General features: G+C 40.5%; 2 protein-coding genes across 2 annotated transcripts in view; one reads left to right on the forward strand and one right to left on the reverse strand.

Annotated features, from left to right (window-relative positions):
* LOC135169613 (chaoptin-like) overlaps nt 1-995 on the forward strand; it is a 29,038-nt gene extending 28,043 nt beyond the window's left edge. The window contains exon 8 of the mRNA XM_064134760.1: nt 516-995. Within this exon, the coding sequence (XP_063990830.1) occupies nt 516-841 (326 nt within the window). The 3' untranslated portion in view covers nt 842-995. The remainder of the gene's footprint in view (nt 1-515) is intronic.
* On the reverse strand, nt 1-27,248 carry LOC135169624 (probable chitinase 10). The gene is given in 17 exon segments (XM_064134784.1): nt 1-1,582; nt 1,728-1,929; nt 2,447-2,569; nt 2,782-2,967; nt 3,331-3,478; nt 3,772-3,912; nt 4,048-4,202; nt 4,770-4,973; nt 5,557-5,602; nt 5,604-5,986; nt 7,046-7,355; nt 7,784-7,907; nt 8,904-9,083; nt 9,406-9,643; nt 10,572-10,753; nt 11,876-11,957; nt 26,905-27,248. Coding segments are annotated over 17 exon segments (2,916 nt in total). The 5' UTR covers nt 26,908-27,248; the 3' UTR covers nt 1-1,373.
* Between the last annotated feature and the right edge of the window lie 676 nt (nt 27,249-27,924).

Here is a 27,924-nt window from a genome sequence, read left to right on the forward strand (position 1 = left end):
TTTCTACTTTCTACTGTACAATATTTTATTTAACGTTTTTTAGAGTAGAGCAATTTACATAATTTTTATAACAAAACACTGATGATAATTTGATCCATTCGATTGATCTAGTCATCTCAAATTCCACTGTCTTCTACACTTGTGAAGAACAGGCCAAATGACCCCGATTAAATTTGTCTGCATTGCGCATTTTCCTGACGAATAAATAAACAAATTTTTCGTGATTACTCCGAGCTGTGATACGCTAAAAGAGTGACATTAGTTATCGCCAGAGACAGGGTGAGGGTGAGGGGGAGGGTGAGACTGAGTGGAACAGGAGGACGATATCGCGGACGAAAATATCTGTCTTCGGAAAAGCTCCCAAAGATTACATCGAGGAGCTTTTCGCCCAGTCCCGGATGTTCGGATAACTTCTTCTCGTTCCATTCTACCCCATCCCACCCCCCCAAAGTTTCCCGAAATATCACTGACTCCTTGTTTTGGGCTTTTGTAATGAAAAAATTTCCTCCCACCAGGTGGCCTACAAGTTTCGGGGAATCCCCTCGAGTGTGACTGTGAAATAGCCTGGTTAAGCCTATGGCTACGTAGATGGTTACGTGAATCCCGTCAGATTCACACAGCATCACAGTCGGATGCCCGACAGTTGAGAAACATTGCTGGTAGAGCAGTCTGCACTGAAACTACACCATCTTACTCATCTGACCGAGTTTTACTCACTCTTGGGACACCGCATACCGCATGCCAAGCTTCAGCCCTCAGCTCGGGTCATTATCCCCGTTCGACAAAATCCTCCCTATTTTTCATTCTACTTTTTATTAAATTCATCATCGACTGTACCTAGCTGACACCGGCAAAACCATTTTTCAACGAATTTTAAAATGAAAGTGTGTTGAACCCGAACGAGGGGAGTGGGTAGGAGAGAGGAGACAGTTGTGCATGAGAAAGAGGTAAATTGTGAGAGGTGAAAAGAGTGAGATAAAAAAAAAAAATAGAAATTAGATAGTTTAAAGAGGTGAGAGAAAGAAAAGCGATGAGAGCAGTGAGAGATAACCAGAAGGAACAAAAAAAAATAATTGAAAGAATGACAAGAAAAAAAGTGATAATAGTGTCGTCGACGCGAACATTGTGAAAAATTTACATAGTGACACTCGTTTTAACATATTTTTTTTTTTCTCCATCCCCCCTTGTCCCTCCCACCCCCTTCCCCATTCCATTTATTTGTCTCTCTTGCCGGCTTCTTTATACACAAACAATGCGGCTGTTATGTTTTGTTAGAGCGTTGTGAGTCGGCCTGGCATGAGACAAATTAACTTTATGTATAAATGTATAACTTTTCATCGTCTTATTTAAGTATATTATCATTTTCTTCTTAATTAAACGGGCGGTGCCTGCGTATGCTGAAGACAGCCCTCGACATTCTCAGGCCAGTCGCAGACATTTTCATTCGGATTGAATACGAGATTAACGGGACATGGCATATGATGTTTACGCTCCCCCTCACACATGTAGTACATTGTACAGTCGTTTTTATCCGGATGATACGATATGTGATTGTCCTCCTCGTCGCAGGTAACCTCGTTAGCTAAAAGCACAAGAATCACAGGGGAGTAACCAGTTTACTTTTCTCTGGATTTTTTTTTTTGCTTTTTGACTTTTTCCCCCTGACAATGTTTCATGTCTACAATGGGTATGGGGAAAAAGCTTGGGGATGAAATTTTTATACTCACGGTCTTTGGTGGTGTACTTTCCACTTCGTAATCCAGTCTCATATGGTCCATCGTATTCCAGTTTCACTGAGTAGGAGAGTAGTTCTTTCTTCATTGCTTTTATGAGGGGATATTTGCCTGCACCGCAGGTGCCCTTGAAATCGTCCATGTCTACCGACCAGATCATGATACCACCGAAGCCCTCTTCCTTCAGCCAGTTCATCTGTTGTTTTCAAAATATTTTTTAGTCATTTTGGGTTCAGGTGAAAGGAAATCGGGTAGAAAATTATCGGTCTTTGGAATATATTTGAGAGGAACTTCTGAAGGGCTTTTTGGAGATAAAAAAATTCGATATGATGTTCCCAAAACCGTTATGGTTCTATCCGGTAATGATGGTGAATAATCTAATGAAGAGTATTGTAAACATTGTTTAGGAACGGCTAGAATGCTCAATAATGGAACATATCATTTGGATGAATAATTATGTTAATCCAAGCCCAATCGTTACAGGGAATATGTGTGCACGTGAGCCATGTAAATTTTGCGAACTGTGTGATATTCATTAGTGTGCATGACTGATATGGAATGAAATTATTAGCTCATTAATTTTCGAAAACTTTTCAATGAAAATCGTTGACGAGTCACTCCAACAGGATTCACTAAACTTTTCTTTTTTCCCCTCCACTTCTCATCGTGCTTTTCGTTCATGTGAATTTGTATGTGTGAGTGAGTGTAATTACCTTATTAACGAGACTTCTCTCGTCGTCGAAGCCAACCCACTGGTCGTCCCTGTATGCGAAAGGGACTTGTTGTTCGCTGTCCCAAACCAGGGTCGTGTTGTCCTCATTGAGAAAATTGCAGACCTACGAGGGAAAGAATTATTTACTATTTTACTGAAACTAATAGATCAACATAATTTCATGTAAATTGTTAAGAAAGTGAAATGGCAACGAAATCTTGTAATAAAAATTTAGTTTCATTGACTCCGGGATTAATCAAAGGACGAAATATTTAACTCGATACGTCTTCGTTGAAATAGTCTTAAAATTTTTCTCGCTCGACTGTATCTGATTACCTCGTAGTAAGAGAGAAAGCCGGATTCATTAGTGAAATTGCCAGGTGTACCACCGCCCGATGCCGGTGCGCCAATATCAAATTTATCCTTATCAACGAGAGTGAATGATCTTCCATACGTAGGCATTCCAATCATTAGCTTTTCCTTGGGCGCTCCCTGCTTGACCCACTCACGAGCGCTGAAATCCTATTCGACGAGAATAATAAAACAAGAAGAAGAAAAAAAAAAAGCTATTACGATAAGTACATCAACGCAAATGTCTATTTTTTAGTCCAATAAAAACAAGTGTAAAGAAAGACGTAAAAAAGTCAAGTTTAACGGGAAATGAGATAGTAGCTGGAGGGGGTGAGAGACGAACCCTGGAAGAGGAGGGATGAACCATCGAATGGATGTACAAAAGAAAATGTGAGACACTGTGGAATAAGGAGTTAGCAAGGAAGAAGTTTTTCATTTTTTATTCTCTACCCTTTTTTCTTTTTTTTTTCTCCCTTTCTTTCTTTTCATATCCCGTACTCTCTTTTTGTTCTATTCTTTACGCTCCTTTCTTACCACTGTGAGCTTCTTCTGGTAACTTGTGGCACTTTCCAGAGGGTACAGCGGACTGTTGTGACCGACTTGACGTTCCCATTGTCCATGAAAGTCATAAGTCATTATATTTATGAAGTCCAGGTACTTGGCAACTTCGGGAACATCATACCTGTTTTTAGGGAGAGAATGAGTTGACGAGGAGAACGAACAAATAAATAATGAATAAATTGATGATAGTGAACAGTGAACTGTACGATTTTCATAATTTATTTCGTGAAAAAAAAAAATAAAAATAACTTCAGTAAAAAATGATGTGAGTGAAGCGGAAATTGTACTCGAGCATTTGAAATTCGATAAGTAACCCATCAAAGAATGTTTTCAAGTTGTTCCGAGGGCTTTGGAATAAGGCAATTTTGAAGTTTAATCTATTTAGATTGTTTGAGTGAAAGAAGATTATTTTACCCAGCGGCGATGGCTTCGAAACTCGCTGGTACGGCAGCAGAAAGGATTAGTTTAGGCTGACCCGAGTCCTTAGCCTCACCCTCGAATGCCAATCTAAGCTCCTTCAGTAAATTCACGTAAGCCGCTCTGTCATCAGCACCCCTTTTAACATATATTATATGCATCACACGTTTTACAAATAACATTATAGTTCTGTTACCCGGAGTGTTTCGACTCTGACGGAGGAAAACATCAGGGATTAATGGGATTAATCGACAACTGCACGTGACATATTACCTCGGATATTCCCAGTCTACGTCGAGACCGTTGAATTTATACTCCCGGAGGAACTCAATGGCTTCATAGACGAACTGATTCATACGGAATGTGTTGCTGGTGAGTTCTTTGAATGGAGTGGAGCCGAAAGCCCAACCGCCAATGGCCAGCAATATCTGAAGAGTTAATAAATATTTGAATTTTATTTTCACTTAACGAGAGACTAACATCGATTAATTTCAAGGATTTGGACTCTGTGGTGGGTTTAGAGGTCCTCGAAATATCTGACAACAATTAACTTCCCAAAATTTTCAGATTGATTCACTCGTCAATAAAAAAATAGAGAAATTCCCCGTCACTTTGGCCTTTTCAACAAATTTGAATTTTATCTCCTAAAATCCTCCGGTAATTTTCCATCCGCAAAACTAAATTCAAGGGCTCATTGCACCGGACGGGTAGATATAAAGGTCCATTCTTGAAAGTCTCCTCTGGCTTTACAAAGAACATCTAAATGGAGATATTACTATCCCTCCCAGATGAGAAGATATCCTCCAAAAACTAATCTTCAAGTGAAATTGACTCATCTCACATTGCCACTACCCCTTCACATTATCCCACCCCTTCTCCCCCTGTACCTTTATTCATTATTCTAATGTAAACCAAAACTTTTCCATTATTACCCAGAACATTTTAAACAACAATAAATCAGGCTGAAACAAATGGTTGGGTAAGTATGGGCTTACCTTAATGTCTGGATTTTTCTCCCTGAGGGCAATCAAACGCTCGTACATTTCGGCATCCTTCTCGCTGCTTTCCGTCAGCAAGTGATCCTTCAAGGTTGCAAACGCGTATACGACGTGGGTACACAGAGTAGGATCAATGTCCTCAGGCATAAATCTCCCAGCTCCAGGACGCTTGTGCGACCAGTTTGTCAAGTAACAAATCGTCTGAGGCTCCCTCTCTACAAACATTTAATCTTAATCTTGGATTTTTTTTTTCTTTTCTCCCCCCCCAAATACGAGTGATTGAATAAAGTTTTCCACCGATTACGAGCTGCTTTACGCCGGACGCATTTTCGATATTGCATTTTCAACTTGAATGACTCTTGGGGATCGTTGGCTGGGTACGAGACTCACGTAACTGCCAATACTTTTATTCGAGGGGAAGTCGACTATCTCCATTACATAATAATAATACGAGTAAATTTCTAGCATCCAATTCACGATTTCTGTCGTTTGCTCGGGTCATTCTATTACGAGGAGAGGGAGAAATTGATTTTATGAGTGGACCGGCGTTTATCGAAAGTAAATAATTGAATATATCGATTTTTTAATTATAAAAATCATCGGGAAGACGCAGAGATTTTTTTGGAATCAATTTTCCACGAATATTCAATATAATCAATATCATTCCGCGTGATAAAATTTTTTTAATTGTAAGTTCCACACAGGGGGCGGGGTAATGCTCGTTAATCCGAATAAAATAAAATAAAATAATTGCGAACAGGAGAATCGGGAGATTATTAATTACCTCGTGAGGGCGTGTTGATGACGAGATTAGTCGTTGGTTTGGTGATTTTTTTTGCTTTGTTCAGCACCTCGGAGACCGATATTTTGTACGCCTCTGGTTTCTTAACGACAACTTCGCTGACAGTGGCGGCAACAGCACTCCAATCAACGTCTTTGGCATTGCTACCCCTTGAAACACCCCTGAGTTCCTCTCGCATAGCACCAATCAGTGGATATCTAACATTTCCCGGGCATACTGTGCCGTTGAAATCATCCATATCTACTGTCCATACCATAGCACCACCGTAACCCTTGTCCTTCAGCCACGACATTTTATTCCTAATGGATCTCTCGTCATCAAAGCCAACCCATTGATCACCCTGAACCAAGTACGGTACTTTCATTTCGTCGTCCCATATATAGGCCGCACCATTTTGAAGCATCTCGCATATCTAAGGACGTAATAAAATGATTAAAAGCACTCTCGATGATTGGCAGTGATCAATGAACCAGGGAAAACTGTAATTTTTCGATGAGAAAAAGATGATCTTTCGAAAAATGATTTTAGGAATTTTTTTATATTTAAATTCCTGAGAATTTCCAAACCGCGAGTTTCTCCTCAAAAAACTTGTTGTTTTTCTCAGCGTAAAAATAACGGGACTCGATGACAATCTCCAGTCAATTGACTTTTATGTAATTATTCTCCGGGAGTAAACAAACCCGACAAATTCCTTCGGGCAACATGCCGTCTACTAGTGTTTGCACGTCATTTACATAACTCCTGGTGTATCGGTGTTGGTGAAAGACTGATGTAACGATTTTGTGGATATTATAAAACGCTTCTACTTGACCTTTCAAGAGGGCCTTGTAGCGCTGGTACCTCATAAATTTTGAAACATCATTATAAATTTAACCGGCGAATTGGGGGAAGTAGACGTAAAAAATTGGTGGAGTTTGTTTTGACGTGGAATCTAGGAAGAAGCTGATGGTATCCCCCGGGGGTAGGAGGGGAGGAGAGAACGCTAGAATATCAAAGATAATCTACTGGCTGAACTGTGGGAGGTAAACATGGGGATTCGGTTCCAACCAAATCAGAAGCGAAGCGGGAAACCGTAGGAAGACGAATTCGGAGGTTTTATTGATTGTGAGCTCCACTCGGGAACAAGAGGTACTGGATGGAAAGGTCGGGAAAATATTTGTTTAAACGCACAAATTAGTGACAAATATTTCTCTAGTGCCTTGAATACACCGAGAGAAATATATTCAGCGAAAATTACAGAACTGCCTGTAAAAAATGTCTCAGAAAGTTTGGACAACAGCCACTCCAACCCTCCTCCCCCCCCCCCCCCAAATTTTATTAAATCTCTCGCTGTCTGTTGAATCAATTTCAAAGCGTAATTTTTATTTTTTTTTTGGTTCTTGGTATTGAATATTTCCCTCGTATACACTTTCATGATTTACCTGGGTTCGCTGTCCGATAAAAAAATAATAAAAACCAGGAGATGCATTACCTCGTAGTAAGCCAAAAATCCGGACTCTTTGGTGTATTCTCCGGCTTTACCTCCCCCACTGGCGGCTGCATGCACCCGAAAATTATCAGTATTGGACAGTGTAAAGGAGCGGCCATAGGTGGGCATCCCAATAATCAATTTCTCTTTGGGTGTACCAAGTCTAACCCAGATTGTCGCCGCATTGTCAACGCTCAACTGCTTCTGCCACTCGGAGTCCAAAGATGACGCGTAAAGTGGTGCATTGTGACCGGTCTCACGCTCCCACTTGCCGTGAAAATCGTATGCCATGAGGTTAACGAAGTCCAGGTAACTGCAAAGTCAATTAAAATTGATTAGTGAAGACGGGAGGAAGAGAGATCCTATGGTTTATTCGCCTTCGCCGATTATTTTTCAATTGCATGAGGTAATTTTCCGATAATTTTCAGCAATTTTTTCCTCCCAATATTCAATCAACGAGAGGGTCGTATCGATCACCGAATTTCCATATTTCCAAATTTTCTTCTGTCAATGTGAGAAATATCTGTTTACATATTTCGCGTCTGACTAATTGTGGCCGTTTCTACTCGCAGTGGAAGAGACATTTACACATATATTATGTCAATCGGATTTGGAATACCGTCAGTGGACGAGCATAAACTCTATCAATTAACGATTCCCCGTAGTTCAAATCGATGTTTCGATGTTTGATTTATCGCGTTTGACAGTGCTGTATGGGTCTAATTAGTATTGGTGATTTACCTTGCTACTGCCGGTACATCGTATCCGCTCTTGATGTTGTCTGGGCCAACTGGAACGGCCGCGGTCAACAGCAGACGTGGCATCTTTTTCTCTTGGGCTTCGGCTTCGAACGCCTCTCGCAATTCTGTTTGGTTTTAATTATCTTTTTATGATGATTGATGCGTCTATCAATTGACTTTGGAATATATTTTATACATTTTTTTATATTCATCACGTAATTGGCCAGTGTTGAATATTTTTGGGGTGATTAATTATCGAGAGCCGCATTGTAAACTCATCAAAATCAACTTTGTCAATTGGAAGTGACTGGCGTAATGGAATCACTAATTAATCATGGAGGTTTGATTAGGTTTGATTGCCAGAGGACTGGTACCTCAGCTGAAGGCCACCTCCCCAAAAATAATGTACTATAATTAAATAAAACTGTTTAACATTTTCAGAATGATTCACGAGATTTTTTAATTGGTATGTCCGGTTAGTTATTCTGATGAAGTAATTAATTGCCTCCGAAAATTCATTTAGTTGTTGATAATGAATTTTATATTTTAGGGATCTAGAAGTTTTCCTCGTGAAAAATCGGTTCAGTCCCGCTGCTTTTACCCAGTCGACAATTTTTATTTTGCTTTCAAAGGGTTCATTAAACTCCGGAGAACAAAGGTATTCATTCGTTTTACGATCCATTGAATAGATCATGAAAGAATTGAATATTTTTTTTCGTTTACAGCTTCCGTATTGACTTATCAATTTTGCATTTTCCCCCGATTTTTTCATGAGGCGTGAAATGGCTCGTAAAATGAATGCGGAGCATTGTTCATCGGAGTACAACGAGAATTTTGATTTTTGAAGAATGTCGATGACATGAAAACCCGGGTCGTTGGAAAATTTTGATGATAAAAATAGAAACATCATTTTGCTAAGTGGTTAAGCAAAATATTTTTTAATTACACATTTTTCCAGGGTTTCCTCATTTTTACTGGATATTTCGTTTCGTGTGCACGAAATTTCTCTCGAAAAATCGAGTTTCAACGCCAAAGCACGAATTCCACTGCAATTTCCCCGCCAACAAAACATTTGTCTCTCTGTACACGGAAAAAACAAAATTAAAAGGGCAATAGTTTACCTTTCAACAACAGAACATAGTTTTTCTTGTCGTCACCACCCTTGGGATACTCCCAATCGATGTCGAGACCATCAAAGTCTCTGTCACGTAGATATGGGATTGCACTGTAGATAAATGTCTGTCTAGCGTATCTCGTTGATGACATGTCTTTAAACTTTTGAGTTCCAAACGACCATCCACCTGGAAAAGAACATTTCGAATTAATTTGCCAGTTTTTTATTCAGGAACAGAGCTCTCATTCCGTTTATCGGGGCTTTGCGTGACATTTTTTACAAGTTCCATTTCCAATGGAAATGGAATTGAGGAATTATGCAAGTGTTGTTATAGTTCATTCGAAAATTGACATTCGACAAATTGGAAAGGACTCCAGGCCCCTCATTTACTGAAAAAAAATGTCCCTGCTGAATGCAATCATAAACTATTCAATTAAGACACCAAAAATCTCCCCCTCGTGACGTAAAAAAAAATCCACCCCCTTCAAATAAATAAAAAAAACACAAACCAATAGCAAGTAGAATTTTCAGTGCTGGGTTAGCCTTTTTGAGGCTCCCTATTCTCTCATACAGTCCAATTTTTCCATCCTTGGTTTCGTCGTTGGACTCGAAGCTGGTGAGTTTATTTTTCTTGAGCCAGCCAAATGCAAATATAACGTGAGTACATAAATCAGGGTGAATATCCTCGGGCATGAATTTTCCAATCTTCGTACGGTACTGAGACCAATTAGTGTAGTAGCAGACGATCTGCAGAAAAAATAACACGAGAAGTGAAATAATTGAACCCTGAGACGAAAGAAAGTGAAGATTTCGTGGTAATGGATTAAAGTCCAACAATGATTAATTACAATCCTTAACTAATGCAACTGATCACGTTATACGTGAGTGATTGTGCATTCAATGCCTCTCTATCAGCCTTACCAACACGCAAACTGGCTCTTTGACATTTTAAACACCAGTTTTCTCTCCTGGTTTATGAATTTTAACGCTCACGTTATAATCTAAGCAGCTATCATCGTAAAAAAAAAAATAAAGGCTGTTGAATAAAGAGCGAGAAATAGCTGAGAATGTCACCTGTATCCAGGTGTTTGCACTTAGCTTGTGATTATTATAACGCGAATTAATTAAGGAACAATTATTCTTGTTTGAGAGCTTAACAAGACTGAAACTGCCTGAGGATATAATTGATGACATTAAAGGGGATCTACCCTTAGGAGTCACGTCATTAATTCTCCCTGCAAACAAACACATTTTGTTAATGATAATCATTGATACTTCAGGATGTTCCCAATATTTCTGACGATAATTGCCATCGCTTCAATTTTTTTAATTATTTACATCTGAGGGAAATAGCATTTTCCTAATTCGATATTGATGTAATCAAAATATTTTCTATTTTATCAGAATTTAATTGGCAGTACTGGCAACAGTGTCCGGTCATGTGAGAGGGGGGAACCCCCCTTGCGAGAGTATCCTAAGTAATAAATAATCGAATTAAAAATTTAATGAGTGTCTCTCAACCCAAAAATTCCAATCACTTGTCTTAGGAACAAAATATCATGAACTTTGACTGATTTAATTCAATCTAGTCCAACGTCCTCCCGTGGAGGTACCAAAAGTTGACGTTTTACTCTTTCCCAGCGACTTCTTTGATGTCATTCTTTGATCGCTGTACCTTATAATCATTCGGCTTGGCACTGCTGCTGCCTCCACTACTCGACTGGAGTTCATTCTTTGTGTGCTTTGTACCCAGACGATTTCGCGTCACTTTGAATCTGTTTACGCTAGCTGAGACCTCTTGATCGTTACTCAAGGATGGCGATGATGTCGTTGGCCTCCGGAACCGCTTCCTCGCCCCTGTGTTCAAGAAAATTGCGTAATGAAGGACTTTTCCAGTGGGCGATGGGGAAAAGATGATTGAGTAGAATAATTGGGTAAATTTGCTCACCCCACGGGGTGGCGAGGGGGCAGGGGTTGAGGGTGGGTTGGTGCTGGTGGGGGAGGGGGTGGGAAAGTTTCAGAAAAAAATGCTGGGAATGGAAAATAGCAATGAATCCCCTGGGGATTAATTTTTTTCTGTCGGAATAGGGGTGAATTGATGTTCTAAAAAAAATTGATAAAAAACAAGGGGAAGTCGTTGTGCACTGACCGTTGGAAGCCATTACCTCATCTGACAACACAAATATTGTTATGGCAGTATAAATCCTTGATATAATTCGCAGAAGGCAATGGTTTATGGGCTACTTTGGGATTTTCCCGGCAAATCTTTCTTTTTCTCTGTCTTTTATTTTCCATTCGTCGTTTTCAGTTGTTTTTTTCTTTTCTTTTCGTTTTCTCCCGGTCGATTTTTTATTCCTTCATCTCGGGGTATAAAACTACATCGACGGGGTGCGACCACCCTGCAAATCTCGATCATAAAACTTAGATGGCTATATAGATGAAATTGAGTATATATGGAGTTTGTAGCACAATGTGAATGGCGTCTTAACAGTTTTTATGATGAGGGTTCTACAGGGTTCAGAGGAGCACTGAATGCCATTGTCAACGTGTGAATCATGTCCATAAAGCAGGAAATAACTTTTTTCATTGGATCACGATAGTATTATTCGGGATTTTTTTTATATTTTTCATGTTCTTTTAGTTGATTCCAGAGAATAAATTTGTCGTAATGAATTTTATTGGTGCTGTGGGCGAATTGACATGTTATTTGATCCAGTGGACTGGGATATACTGCCAGGGGGGGGGAGGGTCACAATGGAATTTCATAAGACTGTAGGGGAATGGGGATGAACCTCGCACGTTGAGATTATTTTTCTTAATTTTTTTTTATTCGAAAAAACATTTTAAAAAATATTTCCCTTCGTATTACATAGACCCCCTTATCCATTGCATCCTCCCCCCTAGTCTCAATTACCCGACCATAAAAAATCCGGAAGTTAATCCGTGAAATCTCGTACGTAATGAGCTAATATGCATTACCTTCCGCATGATTCACAATCCCAACGAGGAGAAAAGCCAGGCAGATAAGCGCAGCACTTCTCGTTGCTGTACGAGTTGACACCTGAAGACAGAAAGAAAGTGGTGCGGATGAGCGAGTGACTGTAGCAATTTATCGGCGAATATAAGAGTAACAAAGGCCCCAGGAGGGGGTAAAAACGGTGAAATGAATAGAAAAAGAAGCGCGACGAGAATTGCCAAAAAGAAGTCTCGACGGAGAGACGAGGAAAAAAAAAAAGGGATCGTGAAGGGAGAGGGACGAGAGTTGGATTGAGTGGAGGGAGGAGGAAGAACAGCCGGAGTTTTCCACTCGAACGAGTATCAAGCGTAAAACTATAAATGGGGGAAAGTCTCGGGTGTCTTTCTCTTCCTCAGGAGCTCCTCTCTATCCCTCCCCGGAGCGTCTTACGACTCCTTTTCCCTCGACGTCGGCAAATTCCTGGGGTCTTTTTTTATTTAATGCCCACAACTATCGAGGTGGATGATAGTGCACGCGTTATACCGCGGGCTTATAATCCAATCGCAATTGACGTTGTCCTGCCCTTTATTTCTGCCGGCAATCGTCGTTTATTACGCCAACCGACGGCTCCACCGTACCCTTATTGTCAATTTTCAAACGACAGACATCGAGAATGAGGTACCTTACTTGCTGGCATCGATGGAACTCTATTGATTGTGTTAAGGGGTTGCGAGTGCAGGGGATTATCGATTTTTATCGAGGGGTGACAAGCGACGTTTTTCGGTTTTATTGTTCCCTCGATAATTGTTAGTTTAGGGATTAATTGGGGCATTCGCGGGCATGTTATCTCCGGAGAATGATTTTATCATTTCGATTGTGAGGTATTGATTGCACTAACGGGGGAGGAATTGATAATTTTTTTTGTTTTCAGCGAGAGCTTAAGGGGTTACACTCGAGCTTTTTAATTATTGGAAGAGGGGATTTATGACGGCGTTGAGAAAAATATATTTTATTCGCTAATTTTGGGGAAATAATAATCGTACGAGCGAATGAAATCAGCCCTTCATCAGCCGACTGCATTAAGAATTTATTGGGCTCGCGATTTTTTTGGAAAATCCTCGGGGAAAGCCTTCAGTGCTTTCCAATAATTGTCATCCTATTTATTGATTAGAGAGACGACTCAGGGGATTCGCTCACTTCGATTCGGTACAGAACGATAAAGACAGGACAATGAAACTCCGATAACGTTTTTTGAATGGTCATTATTTATGGATCGGTTAAACACGTCAATAATGAATTTATTGTATCCCATAACCTGAAGGGGTTCAGGAAATTTATTTAAGGATTAATTCATTTAATCCAGCGGCTGAGAATTAATGGAATGCTCACATTTATTATTTGTTTAATGATAAAATATTGTCGTTTGATGACGGATCAAGGGAGTGGACGCGAGTCTGGGGTGCGAAAAGCTGGAGGTCCATTTCCACGTGGAAGTGAATTTTTCAACGAAGGACTCGACCGGGCGGAAGTTGTTAATAGAGTAACCGTTTGTACTCGCATGGGTTTCCCTGTGGTTTCCTATGCTACGTCATGTTCTGTACGAGTGCGATTGTGGTGCAGTGGAGAATCCACAGCCACGTGGGGATGGGGTGGATAGAGTGTCGAGTGTGACCCCAAAAAGGGACTCGAAATACCGTTAAAAAAATTGTCGATATAAAACAACTTTACAAAACATTGTATTTTCAGAGATAGAATCGGTAATGGACGTATCCCTTCGGTTATGCCCCCATCAGAGGCATTGAAACGCACATCGATATTAAAAAGACATTGACAGAGGGAAAGGGGGGTGGGGTAACAATCCTCAGATAAAAAAAACAATTCTCATCAATTTTCTGGAATTTTTGAGAGACGATAACTGAATTTTTTAACTAAATTTTCGCTCGGTGGAAAATTAAATCTGTCAATCCTCATAAAGTGGCAGAACCAAACTAAAAGGGGATGGCATTGACGTCAGAGAAAATGTTTAAATACACAAGAAACTGGGAGAATTGGTGATAAATAAAAAAATTAGTGTTCACATGATTACGGCGGAACATTTACGAAAATAGACAGTTTATTATTTATTCAGTAAATTAGTCCTTCGGTTAAACGCAACGTTTTGTCAGAACTGTAACGATCTCCTTAAATTATAGCATTACGACTGAATGATTGAAATCATTGGGGATAATTAAGAAATTCGGAGTTTAAATCCGGCGTAAATTTTTCAATTTAAAATGCAAAAACTCCTGATAACCGTTCGCTCTGGTTCAATTAATAAATTCGAAAAAAAATTCAGATGAAATATTCCGGCAACTCCCCAGGGGGCATTAAACCGGGGAAAAAAATTTCTACCTCCAAAAGCCGAATTCCCGAAAGTTCAATGAACAGTTCAACAAATCGAAGCTCTGCAACAATGCATTTTTCCCTGGATTACCACGCGACTCCGCTGAAAATAATGAATGAGAAAGCGCTGGAGTATGAATTTTAAAAAAAAGAGACTTCATTACAAAAGAAGTGTCTGAGAAGTAAAAAAGAATGTCTGAAAAAAATGAGTAGAAGCGAGAAAAAAAAAAGACATTGGCGTCCAATTATGTGAGTCACGTCTCTATCTATTCTCCAATTAAATCATCTCATTAAATCACCGGGACGCATCCCAGGCTAATGAAAAGCTTCGCACTTTATCGTCAATTTCTATGGGCCGAGGAGAACAATGAAAAAGATGAGTAATCATAAAAGAAACTGAAAACAAATCTCCAGAGTATCAATAGAAATAAGCCGATTACGGTGGGCAAAACCAACACTCGAAAAATCCTACCAACTGTACCAACGGGAGAATAATATAATAGGAGCTTACGGGGGGAAATGGGGTGAGTGAAAAAGTTGAAACGATTTTTTTCGGGGGGTGGGAATTTTTATTGTTTGGGGAATCAAAGGGAGTCATTTGCTAACGGATCAATAATTATCGGGGAAGACTAAACAACAGGCGGAATATTTTGCTGGTACTTTTTTGTAAATTACATGGACTGAGTCCAGGAGGTGACTGGACTAAATTCCAGGAATTGATAAAAATTTTTATTTATCTTCAAATGTTTGCAAACATTCAGAAATGATAAAACGATTCAAAACAAAATTTTCAGTAAAACTCCACTTAATTTAACAAAAAAAAATTACAAATAATTCCCCTCCCCCACACATCATCCTCTGGAGGAAGTGAAGGTATTTTTGAAGAACTTTGGAAGACTCCAGGAATTTAGAAAAATTTTTTATTTATCTTCAAATATTTGCAAACCTTGAGAAATGATAAAAACATTCAAAACAAAATTTTCAGCAAAACTCCCCTGAATTTACAAAAAAAAATTGCAAATAATTCCCATCCCCACAAGGCATCCCCTGGGAAAAATCTTTTCCCCGAAAAAGGCAGTCTCGCTGAAGATTTTTTGCTTGTAGGAAGCAAACACGGGAATGAGGTAGAAGACAGGGCAACAGTGCCCTGGAGATACGTAGACTGTTGCGTTTAATATCGCCATCCTCGCTACGACTACAGAGAACGCGACGCTCATTATTTTTCCTCTGATATGTATGTCGTGTGGTGTTGCTTTCCACTCCGGTATATGCATATGGTTATACTGTTTAGACGTCGGCAGTGGAGCACAAGCTGCTTTTACCATCCAAATGGAGGGAAGACTGCCATCGCGTTAGATATAAACGCTGATTGCATCGACGGTTACTATGCCTGGCACATTGCCTGTCTCCCTCTTCTTCCATCAACTATTGTGTTACACCAGGCTTGCGCTGAGGGTGGTACATGGATGGAAGCCTAGTAATTATACGCGCACCCACTCAGGCTCGGGATACGACTGAGTATAAGGTACCGGTGCACAGTACCCCACTGTATGCCATCATCTCCACCTAAATACCTAAATAGACGCACTCGAGGCTAATTTGTCATTTACATCGTCATGACAATGGCAACAATCTACTAATTATGTTTTATGGGAAATTATATCGGCATTAAACGGCACAAACAATTATTGGAAAATTCAATTCAATTTGTTCATCGATATCGAGTACAAATTAATTGAAAACCAGTTCTATAGATTTGTCGTGTGCATTCGGCTAGATTTGTTTTGGAAAACTGACTTTTTTTTTTTTTTTCAGTTTGTCGATTCCACCGATAAACTGAAGTTGATTTTCACCAGCCCCGATGTTCTCATACGCCAATTACCGGACAATTGGGCTTTTATTTTTGGATTTTTTTTATCTCGCGTTTTGAACGTGAGACGGCGTCACGATTTTTTAACACTTTTTTTTTCAGTTCCTCGCTTTATTAAAATCCCGTTGTGACGGGGGATAAGTCACAGGGAATGCGAGCAACCTTGCTCGCTTACCTCTCGGCTAATCTACATTTTATTGCGTTTGTTATGCAAGGAAAGCTGGAAAGGAGTTACAGATCGAGAGAGGAGTACTGCAGTGAAGTGCCGGAGGATACGACTCAATAATTAGGTCAGACAGTTTTGCATCACTCGCGAGAGGTTTTCAGTTTTTTTCAGGAGATTGTTTTTTTAATATTAAAATGTTGGTACATCGGGTGGTGGTTTTTCCAATGAAGCCGATGGAAAATGTCGGGATTGGGAATTTTCGGTGGAATTTTTTCATCGAATGGCAATTAGGGGAAAATTGTGGAAAAGAGGGAGCGGAGAGATATTGAAAAAAATGTTCTCTCACATTGGACTCAGTATTTCACTAGCTAATCACCCGTTGGTGCGCTTTCCCTTCCCCTCGGCTCCCCGACCCTCCCCTGATTTAATTCGACTCTCCCCGCGGTAAAAATCCGCCCCAATTTCTCCTGTTTATCCGGCAAAGGAGAAAACATCCTGAATCCCAGATAAAAGGCCTCCTCGAAGTCCATTATATCATTACCACCGTTCCCCTCCTGCCGTGCAAGGACCTGCCGCCAATAAACCCAGTGAATCCAGTCAGTTAACGTCAGACACGCTCCTCTGAAACTACAGGACTCGCACAAAGTCCTCAAACGTAATTATGAGTTACTCCGCTGAGTCCGTTGCATCAATTGCCCGTCATCCGCGAAACCAAAAAAAAATCCCAGTGATAACCGTTCCTCCCCCTTCCACATCCCCACCCCCCATCATTTCCATTCCCACCCCCTGATTTTTATTCGATAATAACATGTCATTTCGTCCGATGTTGTGGGAAGGAAAGACCGGTAACGACAAATTGCGACGTTTGCGGATAAAAATCAGAGAACAAGAAGGCGGAAATTCTTGAGCGGTAAAACTTCATTAAACGCATTCCTCTGTCAAAGGAAAAAAAAAAAAAAACCGTTAACATTTTTTTTTTCCTCCTTTTCTCGGTGTCTCCGTCATTCCCTCTCCACCCCATCGCCCTCTCCCACCCCCTGTCGTGTTTAACCACTGTCGAGCGGAGGAAACGACCCGAGTGTATCCAGGTGGCCAGTCGAAATGAGACAGCCGTCGATCGTGACGCCACCCCCCGTTCACAACCCCCTGATTTGCATGCAACGTCGCACCGAGGTGTTTTTCCAAAAAAAAAATTCCACGGGGGAGTAAACAAAACGGGGAATAAACCGGTGAACGAGATGAAAAAAGGAGAAAATTTCGTGTCAGTCTCGTTGAGTGCTGATGATACACTGATGCAGAGGGTCGAAGGGGTTGCCATCCCTCGGGATTGCCCGTCTACCCTCCGAGACACGAAGACTCCGTCTCCAGAAGAGCAAGATGTGAAATATAGACAAGGGTGAGAGGAGAAAAAAAAAAAGTTGTGGCCCTGCGGGCGCCACCATTTGCACACATCCCCTGAATTCTGGAAGGGAGGAATATTGGAAGTCGGTAGGGCAGGGAACAAGGGTAGAAACGAGTAACTCCAGCACTCGGCACAGCCGTTCTCCACCCCCGTTGCTGCGTTTTATTTGCCACCGTTTATTGCCAATTCTCTCGATTCTCCGAGTTCTGCGTTTTTTCTCCTTCATCCCCTCGATTCGGGGCGGTCTCTCTCCCTCGCTGAACGTTCCTGCAGGCTGTTGACTTGGCGATTCATGGTTTTATATTCCTACGGTATTACTACCGATCCGTGTGGTATGAGGGAGGGAGGTGAAGAGGGGGGAAGGGCTTTGTATCCGCATTTTCTTTCTTCTCCGATTTTCTTTTTTCTCGCTCCCTTTACGCGCGAAACGGGGGGGAAAAAAGCCAGTGTTTCCTTCGGGGGTGGAAAATTTTTCGTTCGAAAATTCAAGTGAAAATGGTGTTTGTTTCGTGAATATGTCTGTCTACAAATGCAATTGCATACGCAGCACAATGCTCCAACATTTTCCTCCTGGCGTGCATATTTTAGATGCTTATTGTTATGTTATGGAGCAGACACCGACAAGAGAAATATGCTTCCACAATTTTTCTTCCTTTTTTTACATTTTTTTTTCTCCTCCGGGCTCCTCTCATCTCGCGTCTTTTATTCCTCAGTGTGCCAAAAGTACTGGAGATATGGTTTTTGAATAAACAATAAAATGGAAGAGAAAAAAAAAAACATTTCTCATGCAAATACATTAATGCATTTTCATGGATAACTCTCGTGGAGGCTGTGGTGTCGAGTCGTGAATAATTGTGTCCTACTTTGAGTCACTTTCAGAACAAAATGAAGAGAGAGAAATATAAAACAACTGTGTTGTGACAATGAGTGGGACTCGTGGAGACTCTTCTCTTTCCGAGATGCACTGGCGTGTGAGCTTGATGATTATGGTTTGTTATAGCTCCAGGGACGTGGGGCAAATTTTCCGGGAAAATTGGGGAATTTTTGTTTAATGGAGAATTGCGAAAGTTTCTGGAAAATTTAAGGGAATGCCACTGGTGTCTAAAGCCCTCCAGAAAGTTCCGAGAAATTCTGGGACTTCCTGGGATGAGCCCGAAAGCCTCCAGGGTATATTCCATAAATTACGTTATTATCTAAATATATCTGTTAATAATCCTCCGCATGCAGCAATTTTTATCGATCCTTTTCTCGCCCTGAACACGTCCCCTCCGATTATATATTTTTTCCTGCAGAATCGCCGGGCAAAGTACCTACTCCCGTCACCTTCATGTTTAACCCGCGGTATCACCTATTCCCGCTCTCCTTTTACATTTAAAGTCGAGCGGGTGAGGATATCTTACAGGACAATTTTAAAATTCATGACTACAGTAAATGCCTCCTCAGTAAAAAAAAAAAAGTCGACATCGGTGTGATGAAAAAAATGGTGATGTACCTGTTCGTCTTTTCCATCCTTTCATATACTATTTTATCACCCTTTATCCCGCAGCCCCCGGGGCACTCATTTTACCTAATGTTTTGGCTATTCACGCTTCAAGTTGATTTACAAAAAAAAATCTAATTATCCTAGTAATAGAGTGCAATCCCCTTGAATAAAAAGTCATTTACCCGGCGGAGAAACACAAAAAGAGGAGAGTCATTCAGGATTTAACTGAGCGTTGCCTTTACACTTTTTCCCGCGCGGGGACAATTTTTACGTACTTAACAGGCCATCGTCGGCTCAAGCTCGGCCGGACCCTTCCCCACTCCTCGGAAAAGCCAGCGGTGAGAATTTATGGACCGTGTCGAGAGCCGCCGAAAGGAAGAGAAGGAAGTCAGGCGCGAGAATGAAAATAGAATTAAAAGAAAATAAAATGAATAAAGAAGAGAAAAAAAAAAACAAAAAAGCTCGAAACAATGGGCGGGAAAAACATTTGCCAGTGCTTTTTTTTCTTTTTCATCACTTTTATTTCGTTTCGACTCGTACACCTCGTTTCAATTCACCTCCCCCTCCCACGAGGGGCCTTCATCCCCTATTTCGACATTTTCCATCTGCACGAGACTCGAATTCGCACGGAAAATCGTCTACGTGCCAAGTATGTAAGGGCAAGTACATTGTAAAGTCAATGAATAAAAAAAGGGAATGAGAAAGAGAAAGGGAAGTGAAATATACAAGGGGTTGGCGTGGATGGTGGTGAGGGGGGGTTGAACGGGGGAAGTACAAGGTAACCTGGGTAGAGATTACAATGTATCGCTAGACGTCTAGCTGTACAACGTTGCCAGGACCACGCCTAACGTTAAGAAAGGCATTATACGGCATGTTGGAAAGTACCATAAAGCCAAGCGATGGATATACCCCGGCTTCATTCTCACTCCTTTCTTACACGTTACTTCAGCTTTCCTTTTGATAAGTTGAAACGTTACGTTTACCTCATTCACGCGCCTTCATATTTCTCATTATCCGCAGGACTGACTCGAGGATGGGATACACTGACAGCATTGTCGAGGAATTACGATGCGGATGGGACAGAATACGCTGAAATTAAGAATATTGTTCCCAGAGATGGAAATTGTGCTGGGTAGTTACGGTAGGTGAGATTTTTTTTTTTTTTTCGCGGTTGAGAAATCCGCGGGAGTGAAGGCTACGCACCGCTGGAGTGAAGAAATTTAAGCGAAAAAAATTGATAAGTTTTTGGGCATTGGTGTTACGTGTGATTTAGACCAGAATTTGTGAATATGGGGTTTTAAATGGTGTGATGCAACTTTGTAATTTTAGATTTGATGTGGGATTTTTTTTTTTCGGTTGGGAAATAATTTTTAATGTCTTTTTCTAGTGAGAAATGATTTTAGGTGATTTTGCTGGGCATTTGTTGCGGTAAAATGTCTGTGTATGGGGGAGATTGTGGGTATAATGTATGGTAATGTATGGGATTAATAACATTTAATATTAGAACGGAGTAATAATTTTTTTTGGAAGGTAAACAAATAAAAAAAATTCATAAATATTCAGGGGCATTCAAACGACATCTTGGGGAGGAGGATTTTTTACGTTTGTTCAAGTCGATATATTTATTTATGTAAATGCAAATTATTCAAGAGAACTTGGGCATTAACATTTTCCTTCGGTTTTTACTGGTTGAAATTACTCTGAACCTTGTAATTTTCTCGATACGTGTGTTTCACGTTATAATGGGTCAATGCCGGACAGGTGCCTTGGGATCGTATTTTAGAAAGGGAAAATTCCAGTGGGATGTAGGGAATGGTCAGTTCCCGAGGCGAAGTAACAGCAGGAAGTGAACCTGCTCCATCTAATGACTCGATCTTTTTTCAACATTGTTGAGAGTGGAAATGACTAGGTGGTCCGTAGAATGGGAATCAGTCTCACCTTGACCCCGAAGACGATGACCCCCTTCGGAGGAACAATCTGGAGCGACAGTGAAACCTCTTAAATAAGGTTTTTATGTCTTTCCTCGGTTTCAAGATTATGGGAAATTGTCGTTCTCTTGAGTTTAATGGGCAATACGCTCTGAGGTGATTTACACCATTGCTTCATTTATTCCAGGGTACGGTGACAAAAAAAAATTTTCTACGCGAAATTCATCCCCAATATTATCTCAGGAATAATTCTGTTAATTACGTTAATTTTTTTGGATCACTCTCGATGAAATTTATCCTGAATTTTTCCTTCTGGCCACACAACACACGTACTGCTACTACTGCCCTCCGGTATCGTGACAAAAGCAGCGAAAATATTCTGAAAATGATCCCGCGATACAGCAAGAAGGAGGTGAATGAAGAACCCACGAGACATACCTTGTGAAAATATTTCATTAGACATGCATGCCACACGTCGCGTACAATCCTTGAACATATCATATTGCGAGAATAGTTACGTAAATAATCCATTTTACTCTGCCACTCCCGCCTCGATAATTTTCCTCGTCTCCCCAAAAATGAATCCCTCCAATTTTCATATTAGAAAAATAAATCGCCAACAGAGCCGAGCCAGTGACACGGATGAGCAATCATAAATATGCACATAATAATCAAAGGGAAAACTAGCCGCCAGTGTTGATATTTGCGTTGTAATTTTTATTCAAAGTCTAGAGGCAAAATGAAAAAAAAATTCCCAGATAACTGAAAAATGAGAGATAAAAAATAAATTAATCAAGCGAACGAATTGATGAAGGCCAAAATCCTTTCACGAATTCTCAATGAAACAGGATACGTACATTATGACCATAAAATCCATAAAATAACCATAAATTTGTTTATTCACATCTCATTGACCGACGTGGGAACCGTACGTTTCTCCAGAGCAATCGCCGGAGTTCAATCCTCCCGGTCATCCATATTTGCCTCGTTTAAAATTTTTTTTCTACTCTCTTTCCACGCGATATAAAAAAGTATTGAGGTTCCACGTTTTCACGTTATGATTCGACATATCCAGAGTGTACAGCGGCAGCAGCTTTCTAATATACGCATTCAATGATCGTGCTGAGTATGCGTAATGCCGCCACTCTCCTGACATTGAACTAGATGGCTTTCTTAATATTTTTGTCATCATTATAATTAAAATACCGAGTCAATCGCTAACTATGTCCCCGCACGTACGGGAAAGTTCCACAAAAAATATCCTAAAGTTTGGTAATTTTGGGGGGGATTGACGTGCCAGGAAAAATTACCAAACGCATTTCAATTTTACAGCGAATTCATAATTCACGCGTTGAGCAGTAGAAATGAGAGAAGAAATTCCTGCTCTCCTCTCCAATCACGAGAAATTCGAGGGAAATTAAGTCGAAACGTCCAAGAGACTGCGGTAAAATTAGTTCATGTGGGGATCGATAAAAATGACCCTTTAATATTTTAGTAACGGCTTTCATTTATGGTTCCACGTCATGTGCATAACAGCAATTAGATTCCAATTTCGATAAGCGCTAAAAGTTGCGAAGAAAAAAAATTACAACGTTTTTTGTTTTATTTTATTCCGGCCACGAGGGAAAAGAGAAATTTAACCTTTGAGTTTATCAATAAAATTCGCCCGGGGAGAGCAACTGAAATATTTCAATCGCTACTTTGTGATCGACCTCTGCATGAGCTACCAATATATCCGACAATATTGGATACCCATTTTCATTAAACAAATATGTTCCCAAATTTTTCCCGGAAAAAATAAATTGTACAATCACTTCAGGAAAATAAAATTCCGATAAATCGCTCCCCCTCCTCCGGAACTGAAAGTGAAATTTCCTGCAATTCACCTGAAGTAAAAAAAATTAATTTCCCCATTTGTGTCGGCAATGGGCAACAGCAATTTTCCAGTATTTGTCGCAGTGCTGTTGCAAAAACCCGAGACGATATTTCCGAATTATATAAGCCCACATGGTGTATGGTTAAAGTCACAAGTAAGACCCGCAGTCGGCGCAGGTGACTGTTTCAAAGCCTGGGAACAACCTGTTGTGAAGAAGTGGCCAAGCCGTGTTACAGAGTGTGATATATATCACATTAAAGGCTCGAGAGTTGTCCGAGTTTGTGTATGAGGTAGCCAACGAGGTACAGAGTGAAAAAAAAAAAATAACAGGTGTCTGTCAACCGAAGAGACGAAGAGACCTGCGTCACCATAATCCCGTACCCCGTCGTCTCCAAAATCCACCTCTAACGCGACTCATTATAATTTCTCGTAATCAACTCGTCCATCGTTTTCACTTGTGACAAACACCTGATCCTTTCCATTCAGTTTTCCATTTTTAATTGCATTTTTTTCGTCGACTATTATTTTATAAAAATAAAGAGACTTTCCTCGATTCGTCTCGTCACCCGTGCGCCGAGTTTCATGCCCCGAGGTGATGAGCTATTAGACTCGTATTATTAGCGAGTAAAAAAAATGGAAAACGTCGGGAAATGTTTATGGGACAAATTATTTGTCAATTTATTACATAAAGAACGGTTCGGGATTTTTTTTTTTCGTCGGTCTTCTTGTCGAATTCAAGAGTTTGGAGAATGGATTTCAGTTGTCTTTCTCCTTTCTCTCGGTGAACACATCCATGAGAGACGTTTTAACATCTGTTTCGATGTTTTTCAGACGGTAATTGTCAAAAAACACGCAATGGAATCATTACGGGTGATTTATCTCGTGGGAAATGAGGTATTGATACGGCAATGCTTCCCTGAACGAAAATAAAATTTCTTACATTGAGAAATAATTGTTATTATTTCGATTGAAATGGAAATTAATGAGTTCGGTTCGATGGGGAAATTCTGACGAAATTGGGAGACTTGCATCCAATCCGTTGATCGACTATTCTAATTTATTATGAATTTTTCTGTTAAATATTAATATGGATTTTTTATTTTGGATATTTCCTCCCATAAAAAATAGAATTAAATATGAAAATACATCGGACTCTCTCCCTTCCGCGAATTATCTCATTTTACGATTATTCGCACCATAAAAATTGTCCTGATTTTTCGAGGCAATTTTCCCTCAACTTTTTTTCTTCGTCCACACCATAAATAACCAGTTGCATCATCCAACACTTGTTCCTCATTCAATTTTCCCCCATAATTCGCGAAATGATTTCATCAGGAATTCTGAAAAATTCTCTCTCATTGTTCCACATGATAAATGAAGCCGCTGGTAGCATTCCCCGACAGATTAAAGAAAACCAACTCGTTCATCTTCCTGGGGGAGATATGATAGTTCCATCCCAACACCACGAGACAAAGACGGATTTGCCCGCAATGACTGCACACAACTCCATGAAAACAAATTTTCATTCCAGTCACGTTGACGATCGTTTTCACCACTTCCGGTGGACAGGCACTGGATGAGGGCCCCTGTGGCGAACTCGTGTCATACAAGTGTGGCTAAAAACTGAGAAAAAAAAAACGAAATGCGACCCGACTACATACGTTTTAGATGAGGCGACAGGTGACCCGAGCGAAACAGCCATTGGGATATCTCAACTTACCTCGAGTTAACCACTTTCTTCGGTTTCCTTTGACTACTGGAACTTGTCACAGCAGATATATCGACATGTTCGACTGCATGACATCGCTATCGCCCGGGGAAAATGGGTCGACTAATTTCCAAAAGGGGGGAGGGGGAAAAAATATTAAAATGGAAAAGGAACGAATTTCGTGTGAGAAGACGGTGACGGTGATATCAGAATTTTTTCCTTTTTTTTTGTGAACGGGTCTACGATTTTATTTTTTCCGGTTCGAGGGGGCGGGAGGGGGAAGAGGGATAGAGTTTAACTGGACAAAAGCCAAAATTGAATCTACTTGCAGGAGAATTGGGAAATAATTAAAATAATTGAGTGGAAAATAATTGAATTCAGGTGGATAATTTGGTTTGTCCGTTGGAAATCCGCGCAGCAGATATAACGTCATTTATATTCGACTATATGACATATAGTTATCAGTCCGAACAACTGGCAGACAGATTTCCCAAAAAAAAAACAGCTTAAAAAATGAAAAATAAATTTAAAAAATCTGGATGAGAAGATAGCAAACAGAAATGTATTTTTTGTTCGCTGTAGTTTTTATTTTTCGTGAAATATATGTACGACTTCACTCTCTGATGTGCTTTCACCGTGTCCAACGCTCATTGCTCCATTTTCTCGTTCTCACCGCGGACAAGAGAAAAAAATCCGAATAGTCAACGGTTTTTCCGTTGGCTGGTAGGGCCTCCTGTGATGCTCGGTAAAATTCTCGAGAAGTGAATTGAAGGTAAAAATGAGAATAGCCAGTCTGCATGGGATGCAGTACTGTGAGCGAAAATGGGTGAGAAACATTTTTAGTGAAAATGAGAAGCTCATTGGTGAGATGGAAAAGCATTCTTATATTTTGTACACCAGCGATTTGAAGAAAGCTGAGTGTAAGTGCCTTGAAAGGTTGTTCCTCGATAATTTCCTTTTTCAACTCTTAAATCCTTCCTCATTGCACAATTGGCACTCTTATGTAATTATTGTAATGCATGAATTACGAGAAGGGTTCGACGACATTTAGATAATGCAGACGGTGGAATAAATGTTGAGGAATTGAGATTATTAATAAATCATGTGCCCAAATGATAAATAATTATGAATTAAAATTTCTATAATATTTATGTTTGTCTGTATCTATATGTCTTTGTGTATTATGTCAAAATGAATATTCTACTTGCATTTATTTGACTTTATCGTGAAATAATTAATAAGTTGGAGTCGGTCAGTTCATTTATCCACGACGGCCTTTCCAGCTTCCAGGGGAACATCTTCATGTTAAGATGACTCTTCTCAGGATTCAAATGATAGGGGATTTCTTTTGACATTAAGCAAAGGTCAAGTTATTTCAGATTTTTATTTTTCGACAATGCATGACGAATTTTTATACCCCAGGGATTGAAATTATCGGGAAAAATCCTGGCGCTGACGGGGGTGGAAAAGGTCACGATGTGACGCTCATGAAAGAATTATCTTTTCCAGCAGAAGTACGGGAAATGATAGGCCCATGGAAAAAACTCCCGCCCATCCGAATGAAGATCGTTTCTTCCCGGACATCCCAGACAAGTAACATCCTCCCGTTGCCTCTGTAAATCCAAAGTAACATCTCTCTTTCCCCCGTTTTTACTCGTCCCTTCATTTTTATTTTTCCATTTCGAACCGCCCAGATCCCCAGAATCTCCTCGTTCCACCCACGTGCGCTCTTTCTCATCCTCGAGTGGGTACTCATAATTACACACCACTCGTAATCCCCCACGTACTCATTACACTCGAGGATGAAAGAACTTTGCCGAAAAAAAACGAGTAAAAAAAATCGCCGGAAAGACGGCGGAGGAAAAAAAAAATTGTATCACTGGCCGGGTTATCGTACGATGAAAGTGAGAGGACATGAGAAACCGATTGGCCCAGTCTCAATACCTATCGAACACGGACCAGTTTCATTACTCTCATTTATCTCAATTGGCTGTTTTTTTGTCGGACATTTTCGAAAGGCGCTATTGCCCCTATTTCGTCACAAACAATTTTTTTTTCCCACCCCTTTGTCACCGTCAAAATCAATTTTCCCCGTTCGATAATTCAATCGAATATTTCCCCGCTCAATTCCCGCAATTCCCAACCCACCCTAAATTATTCCAACCGACCATCACCGGGCGCATGCGCCCATCGCCCCAATTCAAAAACCAAAAAAAAATCAAAAAATCCCAGCTTACCATTTTTCCACCAAACACCGGGCCTCCAAAAATCGACAAAACAATCGGTTAAAATTCTCCAGTCAGTTGAATTTCAAATTTCGAAATTCCACTCAGCAATTAACAACAACAAAATCAACAATAACAAACAATAAAATTTAAAATTAAATTCCGACGACTTTCCATGCAATCACCGCATGTTTAGCATTCACGTGTTCATATTCTCGTACTGTCACAACGTTGGGCAGCCGACTGTTCCCTTTACTCCGTGCGCTACAGCCAGAAATTGTTAAAAAAAATATTATTCAAACGTGTCAGTTCAGTTTCGCGGGTTGTCTAGCACTGACAGTCGTTCAGGAAATACTGAAACTATCATTCTTAAATTTAGTACATGCCGGGGCAATATTATAGACAACAATTAAGCCGCCTTTCATTTTAACTATAGTGAAGAACACCGTTAACGTTTCACTCCCGTACCCCCTCCTGCCTCACCCGCCTCGCGCTCTCCCCCTCGCTGGAGAGGGAAATCCCCCCTTTCCCCCTTCACCGCATATATATTTGCCTTTATATATGTATGTATGTATGTATATATACACGTACATAATACACCTTCAATCCCGATGGAGGTAAATGGGAACAGCCCGAGAGAGTGAAACGCCATCCGCTGATGGCGAATGCGCTGGGGGTACCACACGTTCTCACTGTGCTGTGGCGAATGGATAGAATTCACTGGGACAAGATAAGTGGCTGACGACGAGGCCCCAGGTGCTCCCCACCCCTCACCGAAGAGACAAAACCTGGGGCCCCTGTTTGGAAAAGCGATTCGATGATGAGAAACACGAGGAGTTTTCCTTATTCGTTGAGAACGTCAACTGCAAGTGCGCGTCCTTTCGAAATTGCGAAGGACGAGAGGACCATGTGGGTAAATGGACGGATTGAGCGGTATTTTAGGGGTGGGAGGGGAGGGGAAGCAGAATGGGAGACATATTTGGGTTTCACCGGTCACTACTGACCCACCGTATCAAGAAAAAAAATTGAACT

The sequence above is a fragment of the Diachasmimorpha longicaudata genome, chromosome 15 (genome assembly GCF_034640455.1).
Source record: "Diachasmimorpha longicaudata isolate KC_UGA_2023 chromosome 15, iyDiaLong2, whole genome shotgun sequence".
NCBI classification, from domain to species: Eukaryota; Metazoa; Arthropoda; class Insecta; order Hymenoptera; family Braconidae; genus Diachasmimorpha; species Diachasmimorpha longicaudata.